The 23,702-nt window shown below is 66.3% G+C and overlaps 1 protein-coding gene and 1 long non-coding RNA gene across 8 annotated transcripts; one reads left to right on the forward strand and one right to left on the reverse strand.

Moving 5' to 3' along the window:
• Positions 1–215: 215 nt before the first annotated feature.
• ULK1 (unc-51 like autophagy activating kinase 1) lies at positions 216–22,359 on the reverse strand. 6 transcript variants are annotated; one of them, XM_033836695.2, is made up of 28 exons: positions 22,026–22,359; positions 21,587–21,679; positions 21,465–21,506; positions 13,783–13,815; positions 13,455–13,491; positions 12,592–12,765; positions 12,435–12,508; positions 12,108–12,209; positions 11,057–11,115; positions 10,887–10,969; positions 10,466–10,516; positions 10,034–10,122; positions 9,136–9,289; positions 8,421–8,481; positions 8,128–8,217; positions 7,512–7,637; positions 6,914–7,062; positions 6,703–6,789; positions 6,013–6,281; positions 5,153–5,346; positions 4,720–4,829; positions 4,491–4,634; positions 3,946–4,139; positions 3,674–3,846; positions 3,475–3,593; positions 2,927–3,084; positions 2,031–2,257; positions 216–1,935 (listed from the first exon to the last, which is right to left on the reverse strand). In XM_033836695.2, exons 1-28 carry the CDS (start codon positions 22,134–22,136, stop codon positions 1,041–1,043), a joined length of 4,098 nt encoding a protein of 1,365 aa, XP_033692586.1. In that variant the 5' UTR covers positions 22,137–22,359; the 3' UTR covers positions 216–1,040. The 6 variants fall into 6 exon arrangements, with proteins under 6 accessions (XP_033692586.1, XP_033692588.1, XP_033692587.1 ...); XM_033836697.2 differs by having other exon boundaries at positions 12,592–12,721; positions 22,026–22,070; XM_033836699.2 differs by having other exon boundaries at positions 1,744–1,935; positions 2,031–2,166; positions 22,026–22,358.
• Positions 20,756–23,248, forward strand: LOC109551086 (uncharacterized). 2 transcript variants are annotated; one of them, XR_012325087.1, is made up of 3 exons: positions 20,756–21,173; positions 21,511–21,670; positions 22,955–23,248. It is a non-coding gene; the product is annotated as an uncharacterized lncRNA (long non-coding RNA). The 2 variants fall into 2 exon arrangements; XR_002177779.3 differs by having other exon boundaries at positions 20,761–21,173; positions 21,511–21,634.
• Positions 23,249–23,702: the final 454 nt, after the last annotated feature.

The following is a 23,702-nucleotide window of genomic DNA, read 5'->3' on the forward strand; positions in this document are numbered from 1 at the left end:
GCCCTCCTGCGCCGTGGGTGGGGACGGAAGTGACGCGGCTGCTGTCAAGGTCTGGCACCCGGTGAACCCCTGGAGGACTGAGCTCCCAGCCTTGCCCCGAACCTGACCTCCAAACTCCAGCTGCTGCTGCAGGACATGGGGGGGCGGGGCGTGTAGTCCGAGAAAGGAGGTGACGGGAGAAGGGTAGGCCGTGACAAACCATCAGTAACAGCAGCCCAACAACTCCAGAGGTTTATTTCCTTAAATTGATGTTACACAACTTAACGCAAGGGGTGGGGGTGGGGGTGGGGGCGGGTGACACAAACGTCTTGTAAGGTAGACCAAGGGTGGAGAGCTGTGCTGTGGAGGACAGGCTGGGTGGGCGGCGCTCACCCCACAGCCCGGAGGTCACCCGCGGACAGAGCCCAAGGGGCCCCTCCCACAGCGCCGGCCCCCCAGAGGCCCCGGTTCCAGCCAACCGTAAAGCAATAAATACGGACATTTTCTGCGCAGGAGGAGAAGCTCAAGCCACCGGTGAGGAGACAGAAACGAGTCCCAGGGCTGCTCTTCTTCTGGGTCCAAGCACAGAGGCAAGATTTCAAGTATCGCAAGAGAGAAACGCGTGGGGTCCTTGCCTGGGCCTGTGGTGAAACCTCGGCACCGGGGGTGCTGGGCTGGGGCGGCTCCCTCTGCATCCTTGAGGACACGTTCGAGAGGAGCTAGGCAGAGCCGGGCAGACCAGAAAAGGGACCCCCCCGAGCCTGGAAGGTGGCCTCCCCGCCGACCCCCCACGGCAGCCAGGACCTGGTGAGGGGACAGAGGGCTTGACATCAAAACCTCCTGTGAGAGCTGGACAGGTAGGTTTACGCACAAAAGCAGTCCTCAGCTGCCCGCGGTCTTCAGGCAGGGAGCAAGGGCAGGGGTAGGGCCGCCCTACAGGCGGGAGGGCGGACGGCCACGCGCAGACCACACGCGCCCAGCGCCACCGGCCCCCGGGGTCTCAGCATCGCTGCCGAGGCTGCCCCGATCCTGCCCCCGTCCTTTAGGAACAAAACGTCAACTCATACGAGTTTTCTTCTTTTGAAAACAAAGAAAAATGAAAAAGAGCTGCAGAAGATAAGACACATCTTAGGAGTTAAGTGTGAAAGACGGCAACAGCGTCTGTGCTGGGTTTTGGAAGCTCGGTGCTTCGTACTGTCCGTCCCTAAAAGAACATTTAAATAAGACGGCGGCTTCGCCTCGAGAGCAACCCGGGCGCAGGCACAGCACACGCGCTCGCGGAGCTGTCTGCACACGGACGTGTGATTACGGGTGTGCACACGTGCCTGGTGGTGCAACAGCCGGGTCCAGTCCGCCTGCATAAAGTGCTGGGTGATCACAAAGCTGGGTGGTGGTCTCGGGGGAGGGAGGGGTGGGAGCCAGGAGGACACACCTTTTGCTGGGTGGATCCGCTGGGCAGGCCTGGCGGCTTTGGCTTGAGTGGGCATCACGGTCTCAGGGCCTCTGCTTGTCCTCAGCGAGACAGCCCTGGGGTCTGGGCGGGGCGGGGGCTGCCCACGCATCCCCACCTGCCATCGAGGCAGCCGGGAGAGCAGTTCAGATCGCCGGCTGGGCGGGGAGTTCTGCCCGTCAGCCAGGCCAGGGGACTGGCCTACGTCGAGGTTCTGTGCGGGGCCTCCAGCGCCCTGAAGTCCACGGCCGCGGAGCCCAGGAGACAGAGACGCAGCCTGAGGCCTGGCTCCGGACGCTGGGTGGGGAGCCACGGTCCTTTCCCCAGCACCAGCGAGTGGTGTCACGGCCGTGGGCTTGTCCCTTCGAGTCCGGCCAGCTGCTCCCCACCCCATGGATCGGCAGTGAAGGTCCAGGCCCCTTGGGCACCGTGGGCCGGGCCTCCAGGAGGTCAGGCACAGATGCCGGTCAGCAGGGCCGAGAGTCTCCGCTCGATGCACAGCTTGCCTGGAGCGAGGGAGGGAGGGGGGGCGGGCACCACGGTGAGCGGGCAGCGGCTGCCCCCTCCCGCCCCCGCTCCCAGGGGCCCAGCGGACACTGACACTTGGCGATGTTCTCCACGTCTGCCTGGTCCGAGAGGATGTGCTGCAGTCCCTCCATGAGCAGCAGGGCCTTGTGGTAGCGCTGGACACAGTCCTCCCGGCGGTGGAACATCTCGTCCAGGGCGGCCGACTGCACCTGCCGGGTGAGGGCGGAGGCTGGGCCCAGCTGCCTTCCACAGAGACGGGGGACGCAGGGCTGACGGCCGCACGAGCCACGGGGCAGCACGCTGTGGGCGCCGCCGGGTCACGCGCAGGCAGCCGGGGTTACAGGGCAGGCGACCGGCCACCCGCACCGGGCAGAGCACTCCCTCGGTCCCGGTCATGTCAGTGATGGTCACCCCTGGGGGAGGGGAGCTCGGGGACGAGGAGGCCGACTGTTCCCGAACGTCTCTTCGGGCTGTGTTTTTACTGCACGAGTGAATTTTCTCGAAAACAGGCACTGCCTCAGGAGCAGCGCTTTTTGGGCACAAGGACCCCAAAGCGACAGACGCAGAGCACTGGGCAGGGCCCCTCCCAGCCCCTCCTGCCTTCACGCCACAGCTCCCAGCTGGGCTGCCTGCGTTGGTTCCCTCTAGAGAAGAAGGAACCAACTCACCTGCTAAGAGCCTTGAAAACCAGGTTCCCCATTTTCCAGGTAAGGAACGTGAGTTTCAGGGAGGGACACGTCTGGGCCGTGGAGCCTCACAGCGAGGCGGAAGCCCAGGTGAGCTCCCGGCTCCCCACCAGGGCTGGAGGGGCCCGGGTGACATTTGCTGGCTGAGGGGACAGCGTAGTGGAACTTCCCACCCCGGGAGTGATGCCCCTGAAATCCGGCGGAGCTGTGGCCGTCAACCCGCCCCTGCCGGCCCCTCAGCCCGCTCTCCCCGCCCGGCCCCACGTGGCCCCGCCCGGCGTACCGTCTGCACCGCGTGGCTAAAGATGAGCTTCTCGGCGGCGACGCTCTGGATGCGGTCTAGGAGCCGCTGCTTGTCTAGGAAGAAGCGCTGCAGCCGCAGGCTCAGGCCTTGGCAGGACACCACACTCGTCTTGTACAGCTCGTTCAGCTTCCGCACCACTGTGGGAGGCGCCCCGGCAGCTCAGGCCGGCCCCCAGCAAGGGAACCCACGCGACCAGCGGGCAAAAGCCCCTCACTCCGTCCCCGGGGCGCTGTCCGACCCCACCTCCTAGGTGCTCTGCTCAGCAACTCACGCTGCGCCTTCCCGCCCCAGGCCCATGGGGGCCCTGCCGCAGGGCCTTTGCACCTGCCCCCCACCCCCACTATCCCTCCCCGGGCTGGGCCTGCACCAGGGAACCTCCTCAGGAAGGCCTCCCTCGTCACCTCTTCCTCGCTGACCTTCTCCCAGAGATAGCTATCCCTCCCTCCCCGACTCCCTCAGGGTCTCATGCCCCGAACGCTGCTGCTGCTGCCGCTGCCGCCGCCGCCACCGGCCAAGGCTGCCCTCACCCTGCTTCACGGTGGACGACAGGCAGAGCTTGCCGGCCCGGATCTGGTCGATGGCGGTCTGCAGGCCCGAGGAGAGGAGCTCGGCCGCCTTCAGGTAGAGCACCAGCTGCTCCGCGAAGCTGGAGGGCGGCAAGGACGCGTCAGGGGCGGAGGCCGCACCCCCGCCGCCTCCCCGCGGGGCCCCGCTGGGCACACGCACCTCCACTCGCGGCTCAGCAGGCTGATCTGGTCGGCCACCACGCTCTCCTGCAGCTGGTACTCGGGCCCCCCGGCCGCCTCGCTGGCACTGCCCTTCAGGGCCGCGATCTCCAGGACGTGCTGGACAAAGTCGAGCGTGAAGCGCAGGCTGTGCAGGATCTCCGTGTGCTCTTGCTGGGGAGACGGGGCCACTGAGGGACGCTCCTCGGCACCGCCACCAGCCCTGCCCGGACGCCACGCTGGGCCAGGCGCCTGCCCCCGCCCGGCCCTCACCTCCATGAGGGTCTCCTCGGGCAGGTCGGGGGCCTCGAAGGTCACAGCCCCCTCCAGGTTGGCGGCAACGGGGTCGGCAAAGCTGCGGCAGTGGCCGGGGGCGGGTACCTCGAGGGGGGCCTCGCCGTAGGCCCCGGGCGCCAGGTGACGGGCGGAGGAGGAGCCTGCCGAGCCGAGGGGGCTGGAGGGGCCCCCTGTGGGGAGAGGGCCGGCCGCCCTCCCCATCAGGCCTCCGCCACTCTGACACAGAGCCGGTCCCCACCCGCTCCACTCCTGCCCCTCTGCGAGCAGGCGCCCCAGCGGAGGCCTCACCCCTCCCGGGCCCCCGCCCACTGCAGGGGCACCCCGGAGTCCAGGGCCGGGGCTTCAGGGGCCTGGCTGTGGGAGCCGTGCCCCCGAGCCTCCAAGGAGGACCCTCCCAGGGCCTCGCGTGAGAGTAGCGCCTGGCTCAGCTCCTGACTCTACAGCGAGGGCCCCTCCCGCTTCCCGACGGACGGTGTGGGCCGCTGATGCGCCGCAGCCGCGAGGCCAGCAACGGTCCTCACCTGAGAACACGGTGGCACGGGGGCCCTGGGGCGGCGTGGTCCCGCCGGGGGGCGAGCCCACCGTGAACACCACGGGGGAAGGGCTGCCGGCGCCCCCCGCACGGGCTCCCGGGTGCAGGTTCCCTCCGAAGCCAGCAGACGGCCCTGAGAGGGCAAGAGGAGGGGCTCAGGGTCTTCCCGCCGCGGGCGCCCCCACTCCCCAGAATGCTCTCTGGCGGACCCCACGCACCGGTCTCCATGGGCTTTTCCTGCAGGCTGTCCACGCTGCCTGAGTCAGGGGCCTGCGTCCCAAAGGCAGCCTTAAGGAGCAGATCCGTGAGGCGGCCGGCGCTGAGGGACCTGCAGGGTGAAGGGTGGTGAACACGGGCCCTGCGCCACCCAGGGGATCCAGAGACCCAGGCACCAGGCCACCCGCTGCCCAGGGCCGGCCCCCCGAGGCAGGGTCTGGGGGCCCCGCAGCCTGGTCAGCATGCCCAGCCCGTCCCGACTGTGCTGGCCACCCGGTCCTCCCACCCACCCCGGGCAGTTACTGCCACCCATTGAGCAGACGCACAAACTGAGGCTCAGAAGGGGTTGAAGAGGGAGTGAGGGGCCCGCAGACAGCAGGCAGGGCTGGGCCTCTCCTCCCGCAGGCCACGTCGGGGGAGTCCCCACCCACTCACCTGCCAAAGGAGCCCTTGGCGTCCTCGGTGGGCCGCAGGCCGGGGCCCAGCTGCTGCCCCTGGAAGGGCCCCGCCTCGGAGAGGTCGGGCAGCGTCCGGTTCCGAGGCGGCGTCATCACCACGCCCTGCCGGGCCAGGAGAGTCAGCAAGTTCTGGGAGCTGGGGGTCTTGGTGAAGTCGAACGCGGGCACGGCCTAGGAGGGGCAGGTTAAGTGCTGAGAACGACCCGCCACGGTGACATTAACATCTCAACGGGGTCAGCAGCGCTGGTCTGAGCCTGCAGGGCCCCATGCCGCAAAACCCCAAACTTCCACGACCCAGGTCTTCACAGGAAAGGTGTGAAGGCTGACTCCACCCTGTGCTGGAGGACAGTGACACACGCAGACGCACGCGTCCAACACAGGCCATGCACGTGTGCACCTATGCCCGCACAGAGACACCACGAGGTAGCTGCAGGTTCTGGCCCCATTTCACAGACAGGAAGACTGAGGCAAGCGATGAGCTAAGTAATGTGCCCGTGGTGGCAGCCTGGGTTCTCTGGGGCTCTGGATGCTGGGCCAGGGTCGGGACGCTGCCGGTCAAGGGCCAGAGAGCAGGTGTTTTGGCTTTGGGAGCCAGTCTTCGTCACGGGGACGTGGCCACCCCACACGTGAACGGGGAGACACGGATCCAGCCACCAGCCAGTGCAAGAGGTCTCAGCACAGAGGGCAGGCGCTGCTATGCTGGAGCACACCAGCCCTGCCTCTGGCTTCCGGGGCCCCTCAGGTCCTGTGGGAATCCCGCCAGACACAAAGCCCGGCGGCCTGAGCACATACAGAGCCACTCCCACCCACCCCCCTGGAGGCCCGCGGCCCTGTTACCTTGGTCGGGGAGCCCAGAATAGGGGGCAGGGGGTTCCGCTGCAGGAAGTCGGGCAGCTTGGGCGAGCCGCGCAGGGGCCGGCAGGACTGCAGCCCATGGGAGGGCTGCGGGGGGCTGGCTTGCGGGTGGCCGAACGCCACGCCCAGCGGGTCCGTGGGGGGCTTGGGCAGCTTGGGACGCACCACACGCAGGTCGGACAGGTTCGGGGCACTGTGCAGGCGGCAGCCCAGCCCGGCGCTGTGGGGAGAGTGCTCAGGTGCGGAGGAGCCTAGGGCGGGACAGGACGGGCCCAATCACAGCTGTCCCGAGGACTGCCTGGACCTGCCCACACGACCAACCAGGACAGTGTACAGAGACCCCCACGCCTGCTCAGGATTCCCTACGCTCCACTGCGCACCTGAGGAAACAGGCACAGAGGAGCTGAGACACCTGCGTGAGGTCACACAGCATGGCGGGGTCGGGGTGGGATCTGAGCCCCACAGTGGGCCTCCATAAGCTGAAGGCTTAAGCTTGTTTAAATAGTCTCACAGAGTTTCCTGCCTTCTTTTAACGCGTAAGAAATGACGGTTGTGAACCAGGAAAACGGCCACTATCCCAAGGAGCGACAGACCAGCCCAGGGAGGTCAGCCCAGCTCCTCCGCCCCTCCCCAGCTCCACCTGCACACCCACTGGGCCGGAGCTGCACCTACCTGGACGAGGGGACCTGCCACCCCGCATCTCGGCTGCTTGGGGGGAGGGCACCCCGCTCCAGCCTGGCCGCTCGGGGATGGTTCCGACTTGGGGGCAAGAGGGGTTGCCAAGGTCAATGTGGGACAGAGAGTGAGTCCCTCCCCCGCCCCCCGCGTGGAGACTCCCAGTCCCAGCTCCGAGGCTGGGTCCACCAGTGGCGTGCAGGCTTACCCTGGGGAGACGGCGTGTAGGGCCGGCCCCCACCCAGGGAGAACTTCCTGGACAGGGCAGCTCCGTGCTCGGCGTGAGACGGGGGTGACAGGCTGGCCCGTGCAAAGCCCAGCGGGCTGGTGCTGCCTGACCTGCGGATGGCAGAGGACCTGCGGACGCAAGCAGGCACAGGGTGTGAGGGCCCCAGCCACGCCCGGCCAGGGCCACCAGCATGCCACGTGTCTGTCCCCCTCCGTTCAAGTAACGGGCCTCACCAGCAGCCACAACCCGGTGGGAGCCGCCAGTCCCTGCCAGGGCAGCCCCCAACCCACAGGGGTTTCTGTGAATTACAAAAAAAGGTGCCCTCTCCTCTTCCGAAACTTACAAAAATCGAAGTCAGTTTTGTGGACACAAGACACTTCACTGACATCTACCGGAAAGCCGTCACGGTACAGCTTGAGTGCCAGCGTGCCCACAGGGCGGTGGCGCTGACGGTCGCGCAGCGTGCGGCCTGCACAGCCGTGCGCGTGAGACGGCCCCGCACCATGCAAGCGGGCTGCGTGGGGCCCCCACTACAGTCCTCTAGGATGTGCCTGGCCACGGGGGCCCGTGCACTCACCGCGCCGCCTGGTACTGGGTGGGCGACTGAAGGCTCTGCTCAATGCGCTGGTAGTTATGCACCTGAGTGGGGACTGGGATGGGGGCCGAGGCCCCGCACCTGCTGCTGGAGGATGCCCCGGCCCGGCTGTGTGGGGAGAGAGGTTGGGGTCACCGCGGCTGGGGCGCTGGGCTGAACCCCAGGCCCTAACATCCCGGGGCAGAGGCCACTCCGGGCCACCTGCTTCCTTGTTTCTGCACACGGCCAGCACTGCTTCCCTGGTACCCCATGCCCCCCACTCTCTGCACCAGGTGGCTTCTGGCTGGGACCAGCCAGTAGCGAGGTTGGGCCAGCTCCTGCTGGCACTGGGAGCCACTGCCCGCTTCGCCCCACAAGCTCGGGAGGGGCGGAGGGAGCGACGACACTGGTCTCTGGTGGTTCCGGTAACCACCCCTGGGCCCCAAGCCCACCCTGCATCCCTTCCACCACAATCCCTTCCTTCTGCCGGACCACCCACAGGGCCCTGGCACCCTGCCGGGGCTGAATGAAGGCAGGGCCTCTGGACACAACCGCTTCCTGCAGGATACGACTGGGGCTGGGGCGCTGTGATGCTGCCTGTGCCCCGGGCCCCGCTTACCCTGAGGGGCTGAGGGAGCTGCTGCAGGGCGGGGAAGGAGACGGGGTCCGGCCGCGGCTCTCCAGGCCAGCAGAGGCCGCCAGCGAGCTCCTGGCGGGGACAGGGCGGACGGCAGGGCCTCACATTCAGGCCAAACCAGCGCAGACCCTGGCCCCTCCTTGGGACTCCGTCCTGCACTGGGCACAGCAGACTCGGCACTTCCCAAACTGTCTGGCCCAGGCAGGTCAGGGGACAGCCTGAGAGCAGGCGTCGCCCTCCCCGCAGAGCCGGCGGGTCTCGGGCTGGGGGCTTACCCGCTGCACATCAGGCTGTCCGGTGGCGGCTTGGCACCGACCGCCTCGGCCACCAGGTCACCTGTGGATGGGACACGGGTGAGGCTGGCCCAGGCACCTCTTCCTGGGCGGGCCCAGGCCACGGCGAGCCCAGCACTCTCCCGTCCCCGCTCCTGTCGCTCGCGCTGACACCCCCCTTTGCCTGTCTGGACCTCACGGCACTCGGAGACGCTGGTACCCTCCCCACACACCAGCCTTCAGCGAACCCCAGGCTGGGTGTCCACACCTCCCAATCTGGGCCTCACTCCTCCTCCAGGACCACTGGGTCCCCACCTTCCCGCTGCCCTCCTTGAGCTGCCGGTGGCTGGGTACAGGGCCTCTCCTCCCCTGCGAAGCCAAGCCGACAGGCTCAGGGTGGCCCGTCGGACACCTGGGCCCGCTCCCACGCGGCCCCGGCCCGGGAGTCTCAGGGCGGCCAAGGCCGTGAGGGAAGTACCAGCAGCCGGGGTCGCGAGGGGAACTGAGGGCCCGAGAACAGGGCTCTGCGGGGTGGGCGGGGGCAGCAGCTCCCCACTCGGAGCAGGCGCCCCGGACGCTCCGCGGCAGGCAGGACTCAGCTCTGACTCTCTGGCCAGGCTGATCTGGGGTAGAAACTTCCAGAAGCCCCTTCTTAGGGGTTCCGTCTGGCATGTCTGCAGCGATCTCCCTGCCCACCCCTGCCTGGTGGCCCCCTGACCTGGAAACTGGGCCGGGACCATGACGAAGTCATCAGTGTCACAGGACGAGTCCTTGCTGCTGCCGCCCGAGTCCCGGGAGCCCTGCAGGAAGCCGGCGGCCTCGGCCGGGGAGGTCAGGGTCTTCTGGAGCTGCTGCTGCATCTCCCCCAGGGACTGGGGGTCAGAGGGGAGGCCGCTGAGACCCGGCCCCAGGGCCTGGGTGAAGGGGACCATGGGGACGAGGCAGAGGCTCTGCACGTTCTCCTCCCCCAGGCCGCTGCTTCTCCGGTGACCTCCCCACAGGAGCGGTCACCTCACGGAGCCCCCTGCTGCCCAGCACGAGGAACCGCTTGGCCCCCAAAGGCTCCAGAGGCCCCATGTCAAGCGACTCCCCCCTGCCCCCCGTGGCCCTGCACAGCGCTCGGGAGGTGGGGCGTCTGGAAGGTCCACCTTCGGGCGTGAGCGAGCCTGGCCCTGGCCCCCGCCTGGCAAGACGGACGGACAGACAGATGGCCCAAGGGAGGTTCAAGCCCCAGTGCCCCCGCCCCCGAGCACAACCTCGGCAGACCTCACCCCAGCCCTGTGCTGGGGACGTGGGCTGCGGGGCGGGTGGGCTCCCAGGACACGGGGCCCCCACCCGTGGCCACCCGCGCGCCCGTGCACATGCAGGCGCGGAGCTGACACGGTGCTGAAGAGACCGACGGGACACAGGGACCCTGAAACAGGCCTCCACCCGCTTCTAACTCCGCCACATTCACAAGCAGAACGTTTCTGAGTCTGGTGTGATGAGACCAGACGACACAGCAGAAGGCGCGAGCTGGGGCGGGGCGGGAGCCCGACGAGGTTCCTGCGGACGCCCGCACGCCCCGAAGCCGAGGCGACAGGAGCCCGCCGCCCGCCGCCCTGTGCGTGACTCACCGGTGGGGAGGCCAGGTGTGAGGTGGAGCTGCTGCTGGAGCTGCTGCCGGACCCCGAGCTTGGGTACGAGGGCACGGGCACGGGCGGGGCTGGCAGAGGGCGCGGATCAGCACCCGTCAGCATGGGATGCTCCGCTCCCACCCTGCCCATGTCAACCCCACGCCGAGCACAGCTGCCGGCTCGGGACCCACCCCGCCCCAGAGGAACCCAGGGACCAGGAGGGGACCTGTGCGAGGGCCTGCCCTCACCTCTCCAATCCCACTGCACCAAGTCAGCTGAGCTCGAGCCCACCCCCTGGCCTCTGGGGCCCCTGGGGACCACAGGCTGGAGGAGGGCTGAGGAGCTGGTAGCCCCCAACCTCCCGGGGTGGGGCTGGCAGCCCACAGGGAGAAGGGGGGGGCACGGGAGTGCCGAGACCCTCAGGGGACTCACACTTCTTCACAGCGGCACTGGAGTCAAGGAAGGGGTGATGGAAAAACTCATCTGCAGGAGAGGGATGGGCCCGGGCTCAGGAGGGGTGAGGCCAGGCCCCACCGTCCCCGGGGCCCTGTCCCCGCTGCCGCACTCCAGCAACGGAGGGAGGCAGAGTCCCAGCTGGTGCCCCCAGCGCGGCCCAGGCCCGGATCCAGCCACCCTGCCCACGGTTTTCCCAGCAGTGCTGCCCATTGCAAAACCGGGGATTTATCTCCGCTGCTGGAAAAGGAGCTGCGGGCCCCGGGAAAAGCCACTCACTGCCGCCACAGGGCCCCTGGGATTGGGGTGTGCAGGACGTGGGGGGCAGGGATGCAAGCCCGAGGGCCCTGACCCCCCAGGCCTGTCGGGCGAGGTGGCGGGCCAGCCAGGGGGTGCTCACCGAAGTCCATGCGGTCTCTGTGGTTGCGCTGAAGCAGAGACAGGAGCAGCTGTCTCAGCGGGGCCGAGGTCTCCCGGGGGATGCTGGGGGCACAGGGCACAACGTTGACAGGGCAGCCTGCCCGGGGGCGGGGGGGCAGGGTGTCTGTGTCTGGCGGGAGGGGCACTCACGGGGGGACCAGCGTCTTGTTCTTCTCATAGAAGAGGCGGAGGTCCTGAGGGCTGCTGGCCTGGAAGTGAGGGCCAGGGGGCCAGGCGTGAGTATCCCTGCTGCTCTCAGCCACTAGCTGCTCAGAGCCTCTGTCTCCCGAGAGGCCCCTGGTCCAGCACGGCCAGCCTGTCTGTCCAAACACTGAGCGCCCTCGCATGCTTCCAAGGAAGGGGGCCCCCTCCCCCCCCGCCAGGCTGTGGAACCACGGGGACCACACAGGGGGGCCAGGGGGGCCCAGAGCAAGGATGCTGGCTGGGCCCCCTTCCCACCTGGTGCGGGTGCATCCTGGGTATCTGGTGTGACCGGTCATGTGCTTCTTAAAATTAAAATGTGGTCCGTGCACCCCACCCAGCAAAGGGCCCCAGAACAAGCTCGCCCCCCAAGTGGGCCCCGCCCACACGCCTGTTCACGTGTCACGCGCTCAGCACTGCTGTGTGCCAGGCACTGTTCAAGGCTCGGGGGGTGCAGCCGAGAGCAAGACAGCCCCTGCCTTCCCAAGGCCAACATGCCAGCGGGGGACGGCCCTCCGCTAGTCGCTTGCTCACGTGCAGGAAACGGCAGGCAGGGAGGTACGGGGAGCGGGGATGGGGGCAGCCTAGGTCACCGGGCAGGCAGAGGGCGCTTTGGGGCAAGCTGGCGACAGCGGAGAGCTGCCGGGTCAGCCCACGAGGCCAGCACGGGACGCAAGGGCCTGCGACACGGGCTCGGGGCCCTGGACCCTTTGGGGTCCAGCACACGGCAGGCCACTGCCTTCCAAATGCAGGGTGTACCCCAGAGCTTGGGGTCCTCGTACCAATCTGGTGGGTCACGCCAGCCCTGGAATGGGCAGGAGGGAGGCCACGAAACTTGGTTCAGACACACATGTGGACACGCACAGGTACACCCCAGAGCCAGTGGAGGCTCCGGCCTCGGCCCTGAAGTGACTGCACAGGGGGGAGCTGGGCGGCCACGGCATGCCGGCAAGGGGAGGCTGCAGGGCTGAGCGTGCCACACCCCCTGCCGGGGCCTCACCTGGAAGGGCGCCTTCCCTGTCAGGCACTGGTACACGATGGTGCCGATGCTCCACAGGTCCGCCTTCCCGTCGTAGTGCTGGGACATGATGACCTCGGGGGCCTGCGGGGTACAGCGCGTCGGCGCGACGGCAAGGACGGACGCTGAGCGCGCGCTGCGCCAAGTCTGGCTCCAGCCAGGTGCCAGCCAATCATATCACACGCCAGCCGAACGCCACAGATGTGGCGGGAAATGGCACAGCCACGACGGCTGCCACCCAAAGTGAGGCCACAGGATGGACACGGGAGGGAACCCCACCGCGGACCCCCCTTCCAACAGGCCACCTACCATGTACATGGGGGAGCCGCAGAGCGTGGCCGCCATCATGTTGCTCTGCAGGTACCGGGCAAAGCCGAAGTCGGCTGCAGGCAAGGAGAGGCGTGAGAGGGGTGGCCGCGGCCCCCGGGCCTCCGCCGGTCTCCCCGGGCCCCGGCCGCCACCTCACCGATCTTGACCCGGATGTTGCTGGGGGTGGCACGGCGCCCACCAGGGTTGGACAGCAGGAGGTTCTGGGGCTTCAGGTCCCGGTGGATGATGCCCTTGCTGTGCAGTAGCCGCACGGCACCGGCGATCTGCTGCAGGAAGAGCCGGATGGTGTCCTCGCTCAGCGTCCGCATGGCTGAGGGGAGACGGGCTCCGTGGGGCGCAGCTCGCCCGGGCGTCCCGGGCCAGCGGCCTCCCGCCCCGCATGGCTCCCGCGCCCCTCCCTGCGGCCTCCAGGCCCGTCGGCCACGCCGTCTGACCCTGAGCTGCCCCGTGTCCGCTCCCAGCCTGCGAGCCCCGCGGTGCTGCCCAGCACACCCCGCCCCTTCTCAGCTGAGGGCCGCTTCTCAGCAGCTCCCTCTACCCGCTGCCCAGGGCATGCACCACGGCCAGCGGCTGTGCGATGAGCCCTAGGCCCGGCCTCAACGGTGGTCCCCCACCCGCGCCAGGACCCTGCGAAGGCCCGCCCCCTGAGGAGAGCCGGACCCCACTGGGGCCCAGGACAGGTCTGGCCCCCGCAGAGCAGCCGACCGGCGACCGGGACCATGCTGGGCACCACATCCACAGCGGGCCGCACGGGGCCCCGCTCAAGAGTGACCTTGCAGACCACGTCTGCCCTGAGAAGCCATCCCTCGTGGCTCTGACACAGCACGTGTCCCCAGCGGGGCTCCGCTCCCCCTTGCATCTTTCCCAGCAGGCGCCAGGGGGATGGGAGCCTCCGCCATCACCATCAGGCCCAGGAGAGCTCGTTCAGGCCAGGCCCCCTCTCAGAACGGGTCAGGTGAGCCTCGCGGGCAGCCCGTCCCGCCGCAGGTGTCCACTCACTGTGCAGGTAATCGGCCAGATCGCCGCCATTACAGTACTGCAAGAGACCGCCACACGCCTCGGTCAGCGGCCAGGGCACCCCGCCCGCTGTGCCCGGGCCTCCCACCACCCCACCCCTGGGCGCTGCTCCCTGGGCACTCGGTGCCGTCTCCAGCCTGGGCAGGCGTCCCCCGCAATCCGTGCTTGAGGAGGTCAATGGGGGTGCTCGCCGGTGAGGCAGCCCGAAGCCCACGGACATGAAAACAACTTCTCACCGCAAGGTGACAAGGGGCCTGAGAGCCGAGAGGGCCCAGCCTCCCCGTCCTCACAGCTGGCCTCCAGGACTCACCTCCATGACCAGGTAGACGGAATTGGCCATTTCCTGCAGGACACAGAAGAGGCAGTGAGAGGTGGGCAGCGGCACGCCCCGCCCCCCAGTCTGGCAGCCGTCTGGGAAGACTGGCTTGGCCCCAGCGTGACCCAGGCACCCGGCACCTGCAGCTGCCCGCAACACACTGCCTGGGCTCAGGCAGGAGAGGCCACTGAGCGTGGACACTGGCTGGCCGGGCAGCCCTGGGGCCTGTCATGCCAGGGCTTAGCCAGTTCGTTAGTGGCCAGGAGATGAGGAGGTCTGAGAGCCAAGTGGGCTTGAGTGACCAGAGAAGCAGCCAATCAGATCACTCCATCTGTCAAGTCTGGGGAAGGGGCTGAGGACCCAGGAGAGGTGTCAGGGGTGGAGCAAGGACCCCGCCTCCCGGGGGCAGCCCTCAGCAGCCCAGGTCTCCATCAGGGTCAGGGTCAGCCCTGGCCCGGAGGTTCTGACAGGGCTCCGCTTGCTCTTCTATGAGTGCTGAGTCCTGGCCACGTAGAAGCACTTAGTGGGGGACTCAGGCCCCCAAGAAGGGACACAGCGAGGGTGTGAGGGCCTGACTCTCAGGCCGCGGAAACTGCTCCTGGCTCTGGAACCAAAGATGCCGGCAGCATTATAGGTTGGCGCTGCCAGCCCACTGCCGGCCAGCTTCCGGCTCAGCCCTTGGCCACCCATGGCCTCGGGCTGCCACCAGCATCCACAGCTCGGTCCACGACAGCAAGACTGCGGAGCCCGTTGCTCAGGCCAGCGCACAGACGCCTTCCCGCACTCACGGCCCTGGCGTCCGTCTAGGAGGGACCCCTGAGATCCCCAGGTCACAGATGAGGAAACTGAGCCCAGCGAAGCCAAGTCAGCCAGGCAGGCGGGGTCCTGACCGCTCTGCTCTCCTGCAGACAGTCCCCTCCCCTCCTTCCCAGGCGGAGTCTTCCCTAACGGAGGGGCCCTGCCAGCCAGGAGCAAGTCCCCAAGCCCCTTCAGCACCAGTACACTGCTGGGCCCTGCGGACCGGGAACAGCCCCTCCCCGCCGCCCAGAACGCACCGAGTCCCCATTCCCCACCCGCTGCTCACGGGCAGCTCCAGCTTCTAACCCCCAGGGGCAAGGGGGCAAGTGCGTGCGCTGGCCCCGGAGCTCTCAAGGCATGCGGGGAGCCCCGAGGGAAGCCTGGGTGGAGGAGGGAGGTGGCTGCAGGAGGGTCATTTCTCAGCGGCCTTTGGGGGAGGGCACCCGAGGCCCAGACAGACTTGATCCCCAGCAGCGGGCCACCACCCCGACCTGGCAGGACAGAGGACCCCTGATCAGTCACCCTACCCCCAGGAGGTTGGGCCTGGGCTCAGACCCACACCAGTAGAACACAAAGCCACTGGGTGACACCCCAGGTGTAAATATCAGCCCCCTGAAACAAGAGAAGACCCTTACAGGACTGCCCTGGTGGCGCAGTGGTTGAGAATCCACCTGCCAATGCAGGGGACACGGGTTCAAGCCCTGGTCCGGGAAGATCCCACATGCCACAGAGCAACTGAGCCCGTGAGCCACAACTACTGAGCCCACGCGCCACAGCTACCTCCGAAGCCTGCACGCCTAGAGCCCGTGCTCCGCAACAAGAGAAGCCACCACAGTGAGAAGCCCGCGTGCGGCAGTGAAGACCCAACACAGCCAAAAAAGGTAAATAAAAAAGATACATTTATATCCAAAACAAAAGAGAAGCCCCCATGCCTCCAGAGCTCCCCCAACAGAGGGGCTGTGCGTCCGGGACAGGGACGCCCCGGGGAGCAGGGCTGAGAGGTGGACACTGACAGCTCCGGGGGCTGGCTGGGCCGCGTGCCCCACCCTGCTTCCCCAGGCCCTCACTCAGCGGCGTGTCCGCAGGGATGCAGAAGCCTTCCCAAGTGCCCAGCTGGGCTCCTCTGGGAGGGGGCGGGCTCCGCCCACCAAAGCAGGCCCTCCCTCCCACCCCCGCCCCCCCCCCCACCCAGGAGAGAGGTGGGAGCTGCCTCAGCCCAGCACGCAGGCCCCGCCCTCCCAGGCCAGCTGTGGGGAGAGATAATGCAGGGAGAAAGTCCCCGGTCACGCCGCACCCACCACTGCGACCAACCCCGGCGGGGTTGGCAATGGGGACAGAGGGGTACCAGGAGGAGGGAGATCCCAACAGAGGGAGGCTCTGAGAGCCGGGTGCAGAGCCGGAGGCTCCCGGGCCGAGGGGCCAGAGATGAGGACCCAGAACTAACCCAGGAGATGGAACAGCCACTCCCCGTGACACCCAGGCCACCTGTTCCCTCACCTGCCGTCACCCTGACCACGGCCGCCTCTGGGGACATGCTTAACAGGCTCCCGAATTCACCCGCCAGGGAGCAGCCTTGTCTTGAGTGGCCCAGAGGTGCCACACCGCTAGAGGGGCAGCGCAGGGCGGGGCCCAGGCACCCCCAGCTCTCGGCTGTCCTCCCGACAGGACCCCTGCTCCCCAGGAAAGCCTCCGATGACCGACCGAGCCAGGACGGGCAGGGCCGGATGACAAGGACAGGAGACAGGTGCAGCCTCCACGCCCCCGAGGGTCCCCGGCAGCCACCCAGGGCTGGCAGAACCGTGGCTGGGTGGGACAAGGGGCCTGCCAGCTGGGAGGTGAGTCCTGCGCAGCCTGGACCCCACGACCTCCTGCCCCAGAAAGGAGGTGCCTGTGCATCAGCGACAGCACACTGCCCTTTGTGCCCAGGAACCCACGGGACCCCCGCACAGGACCCCGAAACCCGCTCCAGCCGGGGGCGCTTCCAAACACCAGGCCAGACGCCCTCCTTCCCGCGGGGCCACCCCACGGGGCCCGCCGCCCACTGGCTCGGGGCTCCTAGCCCTCCCCGCTGCCTGACACCCTGGACCCCCGAGACCTCCCTGAAGCCTTCCTGGTGCCCTTGGCGAGCTCTCAGTGAGCAAAGACCAGGGGCTCTGGGGCCCCTCTTCTCCCCCGATCTCTGTCCCTTCACCCCGTGGGTCACCCAGCAGAGACCGAGCGTGTTGCCCGCAGGCCCTACTGTGCACAGAGCCCAGAGGTTCAGGGCCTGAGGGGGAGAGCACAGCAGGGCTAGGCCGGGGGAGTCGTGCCCACCTCCCCTCACCACGTGGGATTCGGGGTCCCCCACTGCCCTGGCTTCGGAAGGCCCCTTCCCCGCCCGCAGCATCAGCTTGTGAGGCGCCAACCCCATGGGCCGGCACGAGCCTCGGCCACGCCTGCAGCGCCCCCAGTGTGGCGGTCTCCGGGACGGCTGCGTGCCTGGGCCCCCCTGAGGAAGCCGGCTCTCCAGGCTCCCCGGGGGGGCTGTCAGCACGGCCTCGGTGGCACTGCTGGGCTGCCCCTGGCAGCCTGCTGCCCACCCGAGACCTGGAGAGGCCACGCCTCGGCCCTCCTCCGCCTGAGCTAAATTTGGTCTCCACGAGCTCCCCCAGGCTGGGGGACCAAGCGGACTGCAGACAGCAGGCCGCCTCCTTTGGGGTCGGTCCAGACTCGGCCTGGACACTCGAAAGGACCAGGACTGCTTCCTGGGGCTGTGGCGGCCGCCGTGCCAGAGGGCTCCCCTCCTGGGGGAGGCGGATGAGGGAGCTTCTGGCCGCGCTCTTGGCCCCAGGAGTCCATCATGTTCTTAATGCAAAACCACCAACATGGCCGAGGCGCCGGCCCACCGGGCCTCCAGCCTGCAGGGAGCACAGCGGGGCCACCCCCATCCCACCAGTCCCCCCGGCGCAACCTGAGGAGCGGGCAGGTCCCATCGACGTCCCAGCCGACTTAAGGGGAGGAAACGGGCACAGACAGGCCCTGTGATTCTGCCTGGCTTCCGGGCACCAGAGTCCTGGCCGCTCCACCGTGCGTGCGGCCCCCAAGGACGGGGGCCGTGAACACTGACCTGCACACCTCGAGAGGACAGGCGAGGCCCTGAAGGCGGGATGAAGCGGCACCCTCTCCGTCTCTCAGTGGCGCGCCCACAGGCCCTGGGGACCGGGCCGGCCCGGGTGTCGGGGCCAGGTGTCCCAAGCAGCCTGGCACGGGCGCCCGGGCACGCAGGAGGCCGCCCTGCCTCCACAGGGTGCTAAGGTGCTTTGCTTAAGAGGATCCCAGCTCCCGGGCTGGCCGAGCCTGCTCTGTCTGGTGATCCTGGGCTGGGCCTGGTGGGCTGGTGGGCAGGTGGGCGGGCGGGCACTGGCCTAGTTAACCCCTTGGAGTGGGCCGTCCTGGCTCCAGAAGGAGGCAAAAGCCACAGCCAGGGCCGGAGCACAGCCACCCGCCCATGGGAGCCACGGCACTCCCCGCCCCCAGGCTGGGCTCTCCTGGACAGCGCCCAGACGGGAAGGGATGCCCAGCCCCACCCTGAGGAGGAAGCCCACCCTTCCTCAGGGAGCCTCCTTCAGCTTCCATTGTGTGCCTGTGGCTCCTGGGGGCCGGGGAGCCGGGGGGAGGCCAGCTGCCCTCCCCAGCCCCCTTTTTCCCACACTCCGGGCCTGCCCCTGACTCGGGAGAAGCAGGGGACACTTCCAGAATGGAAAACACAGAATCGACGTGTCCCTGCCCCGACCCACCAAGCCCGCCTGGGTCACGAAAAAGCAAGGCCAAAGGGTGGCACTGTCCTGAATGACCCCACAGCAAGGCAGACCTCTCCCCTTGACTGAGGTGTCCACCCACCCAAAGTCACTAAGGGTGGCTCTGTCAGCCAGGCCGGGAAGTGAGTCACCCAGCTGTGGGAACCAGCTGGACGGCGTGCTGCTGTCAGGAAGGCCCCCGTCCCAGGGCGCACGCTGGGCAGGGATGTCCCCTGACCCCTGTGATGGCCACTCTCCCCAGAAAGAGCACACCCAACCACGGCCCAGCAGGCGAGGGCAAGACCCAGAGCCAGCCGTCTGCCCCTCAAGGAAAGGAAAGGCCAGGGGCTCCCGCTGCCTGCCCACATGTCTGTGGGCCACAGAGCAGAGCACCACCCCAGAGGCCTCCCCCACGCATGCACAGCAGCCTGACAACGGTCACTGTTCCGTATGGCCACAAAACAAAACCACCTCAACAGACAAGAAGCAACCTGAGGAGGAATATTTGCAACCTATCATGGAAGGGCTTTCCTTAATATATAAAGAGTTCCCACCAACCAATATTTATATAGCACTTACTAACAAGTACAGATCTAAACACTTAACATACATAGACTCAAGCTGTCATCACAACCACCGTACGACATAGATGTACTGTTATCATCTCCCATTTTCTGGGTAACACTGAGGCACCAGGAGGCTGAGTAACCTGCCCAAGGTCACACAGGTAAGTAAATGGGTGAGTTGGGCTCAGAAAGGCAGGAGGGCGCAGGGCCCATGCTGTTAACCACAGTGCCGTCCAACCTCGGTAATCACAAGACCCACAGGAGCACATCCCTGGGTAGGAGGCATTCCTGGTGTTCACGTGCACACAGAGCGATGCTGAGCCTCCCCCCAAAGTGAACAACAGAACCATAAGAGATGTCATTTTCCACCTCTCAGGCAGGCCAAGATGGAAGTCTGATAACCGACCTCCTGGCAAGGATGTGGGGAGACAGGCGCTCCTGCCAGCAGCACTGCTGTGCGCACGGTCCATCCTCTATGGACCACGATCTGGCAACTGTTCCAAACTAAAATACACATCCTCTTATTTCTAGGAATCCACCCTGTGGACACACAGTCATGGCAAAGGTGAACCCAGGAGAGTCGCCGCCACACTGCTGACATGTCAGAATCCCAGAATAACCCCATGTCCCACCAGTGGGGGACAGGTGAGGTCAACTGTGGAATATAGGGCCACGGAACACCACACAGCTGCAAGTAACACCACAGTCACAGTCGTAGCGACGCCAGCACACACAGTGCTTACTAGGACCAGTTTCAACCAAACAACTCCAGACTCTCTGTTTTACAGAGAAAGACATGGACGCACAGACGGATTAAGACACTTGTTCCAGGACACACAGCTCGTTTAAGTGGCAGAGCCAGGACTGGAACTAGGTCACCTCGCTTCAGAGTCTGGACTCTGAACCCTGCAGAAAGAATGGGGGATAACTTTCTTGGGAGGAGAGGGGTGTCACTTCTCACATATGGACTGAGTTAATGTGGAGTGACACAGACCTTCTCAAAGACACACACTTAAGTGAAAAATGCCACAGTAGAACTGTAGATGGTGTGGCAGCAAAGAGGTACGTGAGGATGTGTCACTGTCCCCAGAGAGACCTTCTGGGGGAGATGGTGCTCATTGGGCCAGGGATGGTAGGGTCACCTTTTTCCACGTCCCTTTTGTACTGTTTCTTCATTTTTTTTTTTTTAAGCCAAATCATTAACTGTTTTTAAAAGCCATGATTTCCTGGGTCCCATGTGTGTCTCAGACAAGTGTGTAAGGACTTGGGGAGCCACCCCACACCCCAAAGGCTGAGAGCACAGGGCCCCCGCGGGGGGGGCCTGCAAGGGAGAGGCTGGCTGGCCTTAAGCACTTCCTCTGCACAAGGGAAGCCACAGCACTGCAAGCCCTGGAGGAAGTGGCACTGCCCACAACCAGGTGTGTGGCCCAGCCAGGATGGGAAGGAGGGCGCGCAGAGGCGGGGGCAGGGGACAGGGAAGGGTGGGAGAGGAGGAGGGGGAAGGGGGCCGCCCTCTTGGCCCCAGAACACAGCTTCCAGGCACTTCCTGTCGCTGTCACATTGGACCTGGGCCCTCCCCAAGTCACCTCATGTCATGCCACAGCCCCCAAGGCCGCAGCCCCGCTCTGAAGCGGGAGGGAGAGGACAGGGAAGGAGGGAGGAGGCCACCAAAACACAGACAGCCAGGCTGGGAACTTCCCCTCAGCCAGGGGCTGGTCCCGTGGCCTCAGTAAACAGGTTTCAAAACCATTAGTCAGCACTTTGGCCCTCAGATCTGCTGCCTCAGGTTCCTGGTCCCCAAACTGGGTCTCCAGGGTCCCAGACCTGGGCCGAGGCCGGGCCCCCCCCACCGCCAGGCCTGGGGGCCCGGGGTCACTGGGGGAAACAGGCCGCGGTCTTCTGGGCCAGCTAGGCCTGAGATGGCCTCATCAGCCGGGCACCCGCCTCCCTCCTGCCCGGGTGGCTGGCCCCAGCTGCCGGCAAGAAGGAATCTCCCTTAGCCCCGCCCCTCCCCCAGTCTGACACAGGGAGACAGTGGCCAATGCCAGGCCGCTGGGGTAATGTCAACAAACAATCCGCTGGCCCAGACAGGTGGTCCAGGCCGGCAGGGCTGCCCTGAGCCTGCGCTGGGGACAGGACTCACCGTCGCGGCCGCTGGGCCAGACACCCCCGAGGGCCACGCTGTAGCCAGACCTCCCTCGGTGGAGCTGCGCTGGCGCCCCTGGCACTCAGGTGGCGGGGGAAGGTGGGAGCTCTCCCAACACGCCCAGAAGAAACCCAGGCCCAAGAACTGGGCTGAGGGTGGGGTCTCCAAGGTCCCAGCAGGCCTCCGACGCCCATCCACACATGGGGGTGCCCAGCTCCTTCCCCCAGTACGAGACGCTAGCCTGGAAGAGTCCACTCCTGGCCAGGGTCTCCAGCACTTGGCTGGACTGGGACTTAAGTCAGCGGGGCCTGAGGCTGTACTGGGGCCGGTGGGGGCGGGGGCGGAGGGGAGCACAGCCCGTCCCCACCAAGACGGCGCCGGCAGCCTTACCTGGAAGTCATACAACGCCACGATGTTTTCATGTTTCAATTCCTAGGACAGAAAGCCAGGTTTCCTGTGAGCGGAGCGCCCTCGCCCATCACCCGCTCCCCCTGCTGCTGAGGCCAGCTCACCTTGAGGATCTTGATCTCCTTCCCCAGGAGAGTCTGCGACTTGGCCAGGTTCTTCTTGTTAATGCACTTGACAGCGACCTCCAGGTCGTGTTTCTGAAAACCAAGCGCGGGTGTCCCTCAGGGGCGGGGAACCCGGGAACGCCTTGAAGGCCTTGCCCAGGCCAAGCGCCCAGCAGGTCCCTGGAGATGAGGGGGTCAGGAGTGCATGTGAGGGGGACGTGGGGTCCCGGGGCTGTGGGGTGAGACGAGGGGCGCCCGGCTGTGTTCATGTGGGGTTCCCGGCAGGATGAGGGGGCCTCTGGGGTGTGGAGGTGGGGATGGGGGTGCCCGGCGGTGGGGATGACGGGGGGGGGTCCCTGGAGCGGGGGATGGGGAGAGGGACCCCGGGGCGGGGGGGCCGCCCTCGCCGGCGCTCTGTCCGGGCCGGCCGGCCCCTCACCTCGCGGTGGCGCCCCTTGAAGACCACGGCGAAGGCGCCATGCCCAATCAGGTCCTTGCGCGAGAACTCGAACTTGCCCACGGTCTCCAGGCCGCCGCGGCCGGACTCCATGGCGCGGGCCGGGCCAGGCAGGCCGGGGCTCAGGCGACGGCACGGGCCGGGGGCGGTGGGCAGGGGGCGCGCCCCATCGGGTAGCCCGGGCTGCGGACGCGATCCGACTCCAACCCACTCTTGACCTGGGCTCCGACCCTAGCTCAGGATCCAGCTCGGGCTCCGGCCCGGAGACAAAAGAGCCGCGGCCGCCGGGCCCGGGAGCCTGAGACGCCGGCGCAAGCGCACAGAGTGCCGGGCGGGGCGGAGCCTGGGGGCTAGCCTGGCTGGGGCGGGGCGGGGCCTGCCGGGCGGCCGCGCTCAGTGGGTGGTGGCGCTGGCGGTGGGGCGGGGCCTGTTGGGGCGGGACCAGATGGTTGGGGCGGGGTCAGTAGCAGGCCCGCCTCCTTGGGAATGACAGGGGAGCTGCAAGCCTGGGCATGAGCCAACGGTCGCCCTCCAACCAGTTCTGCTGCAGCCTTACACTACATCCCTTGTCTGCGCATCTGGGGGGCGCACATGTGCCATAGCCGCCATTAATACCTGGGACGTGGCCTGTGTACCCCAGGGCTGGAGATTGGATAGAATAAATTCCTAGAAAGGGAACGACTGCGTTGCAGGTTATGCATTTAAAATTGCGCTCGATAGTTACAAACTGTCCCCCAAACTGCACCAAACCTAAGAAATAGCCCACAGGTCCTAAGGTTAGGTAAATCCTGGTGCATCCTTTCTATGGAATAATACACAGCAGATTCTTAGAGGCAGAGATGCTCAGATAAAAAGTGCTCCAAGGGACTTCCCTGGTGGTGCAGTGGTTGAGAATCCGCCTGCCAATGCAGGGAACACGGATTCAAACCCTGGTCCCGGAAGATCCCATATGCGTCAGAGCAACTAAGCCCATGCACCACAAGTACTGAGCCTGCACTCTAGAGCCCACGAGCCACAACTACTGAAGCCCACGCGCCTAGAGCCCATACTCCGCAACAAGAGAAGCCACCACAATGAGAAACCTGCGCACTGCAACGAAGAGTAGCCCCCACTCGCCGCAACTAGAGAAAGGCCGCGCACAGCAACGAAGATCCAGTGCAGCCAAAAATAAATAAATTAATTAAAAAATAAAGAAAGTCACTGGAGAGAGATGTGTGTATACCATACCTACATGTGTATATAGTTTTATGTATGTATATACAGATATAGGGTCCCTAATACTATACTATGTATGCATATATAGTACATTGGGTAACTATAACAGCTAACCCATTGCTTACCATGTACCAGGCAGTAGTCTTTCCATATATTAATTTATTCCTCACAATGATCCCATGAAGTACTTGCTATTATATCCCTATTTTACAGATGAGAAAATTGAGGCCCAGAGAAGTTAGGTAAAAAAGTCACACAGCCAGGGCTTCCCTGGTGGCGCAGTGGTTGAGAGTCTGCCTGCCGATGCAGGGGACATGGGTTTGTGCCCCGGTCCGGGAAGATCCCACGTGCCGCGGAGAGGCTGGGCCCGTGAGCCATGGCCGCTGGGCCTGCGCGTCCAAAAAGTCACACAGCCAGCAAGAGAAAGAGCCCGGATTCTCTCAC

This window comes from Tursiops truncatus, chromosome 13 (assembly GCF_011762595.2).
Source record: "Tursiops truncatus isolate mTurTru1 chromosome 13, mTurTru1.mat.Y, whole genome shotgun sequence".
NCBI lineage: Eukaryota > Metazoa > Chordata > Mammalia > Artiodactyla > Delphinidae > Tursiops > Tursiops truncatus.

Bases quoted from the DNA above. Each gene is read 5' to 3' on its own strand.
- ULK1 (XM_033836695.2), bottom strand. From the start codon at position 22,136: ATGGAGTCCGGCCGCGGCGGCCTGGAGACCGTGGGCAAGTTCGAGTTC. The intron at 21,680-22,025 runs GTGAGGGGCCGG...CTTGGTTTTCAG, and splicing joins TCAAGGGGCGCCACCGCGAG to AAACACGACCTGGAGGTCGC. The intron at 10,517-10,886 runs GTGAGCACCCCC...CCTCTCCTGCAG, and splicing joins CAGAGACCGCATGGACTTCG to ATGAGTTTTTCCATCACCCC.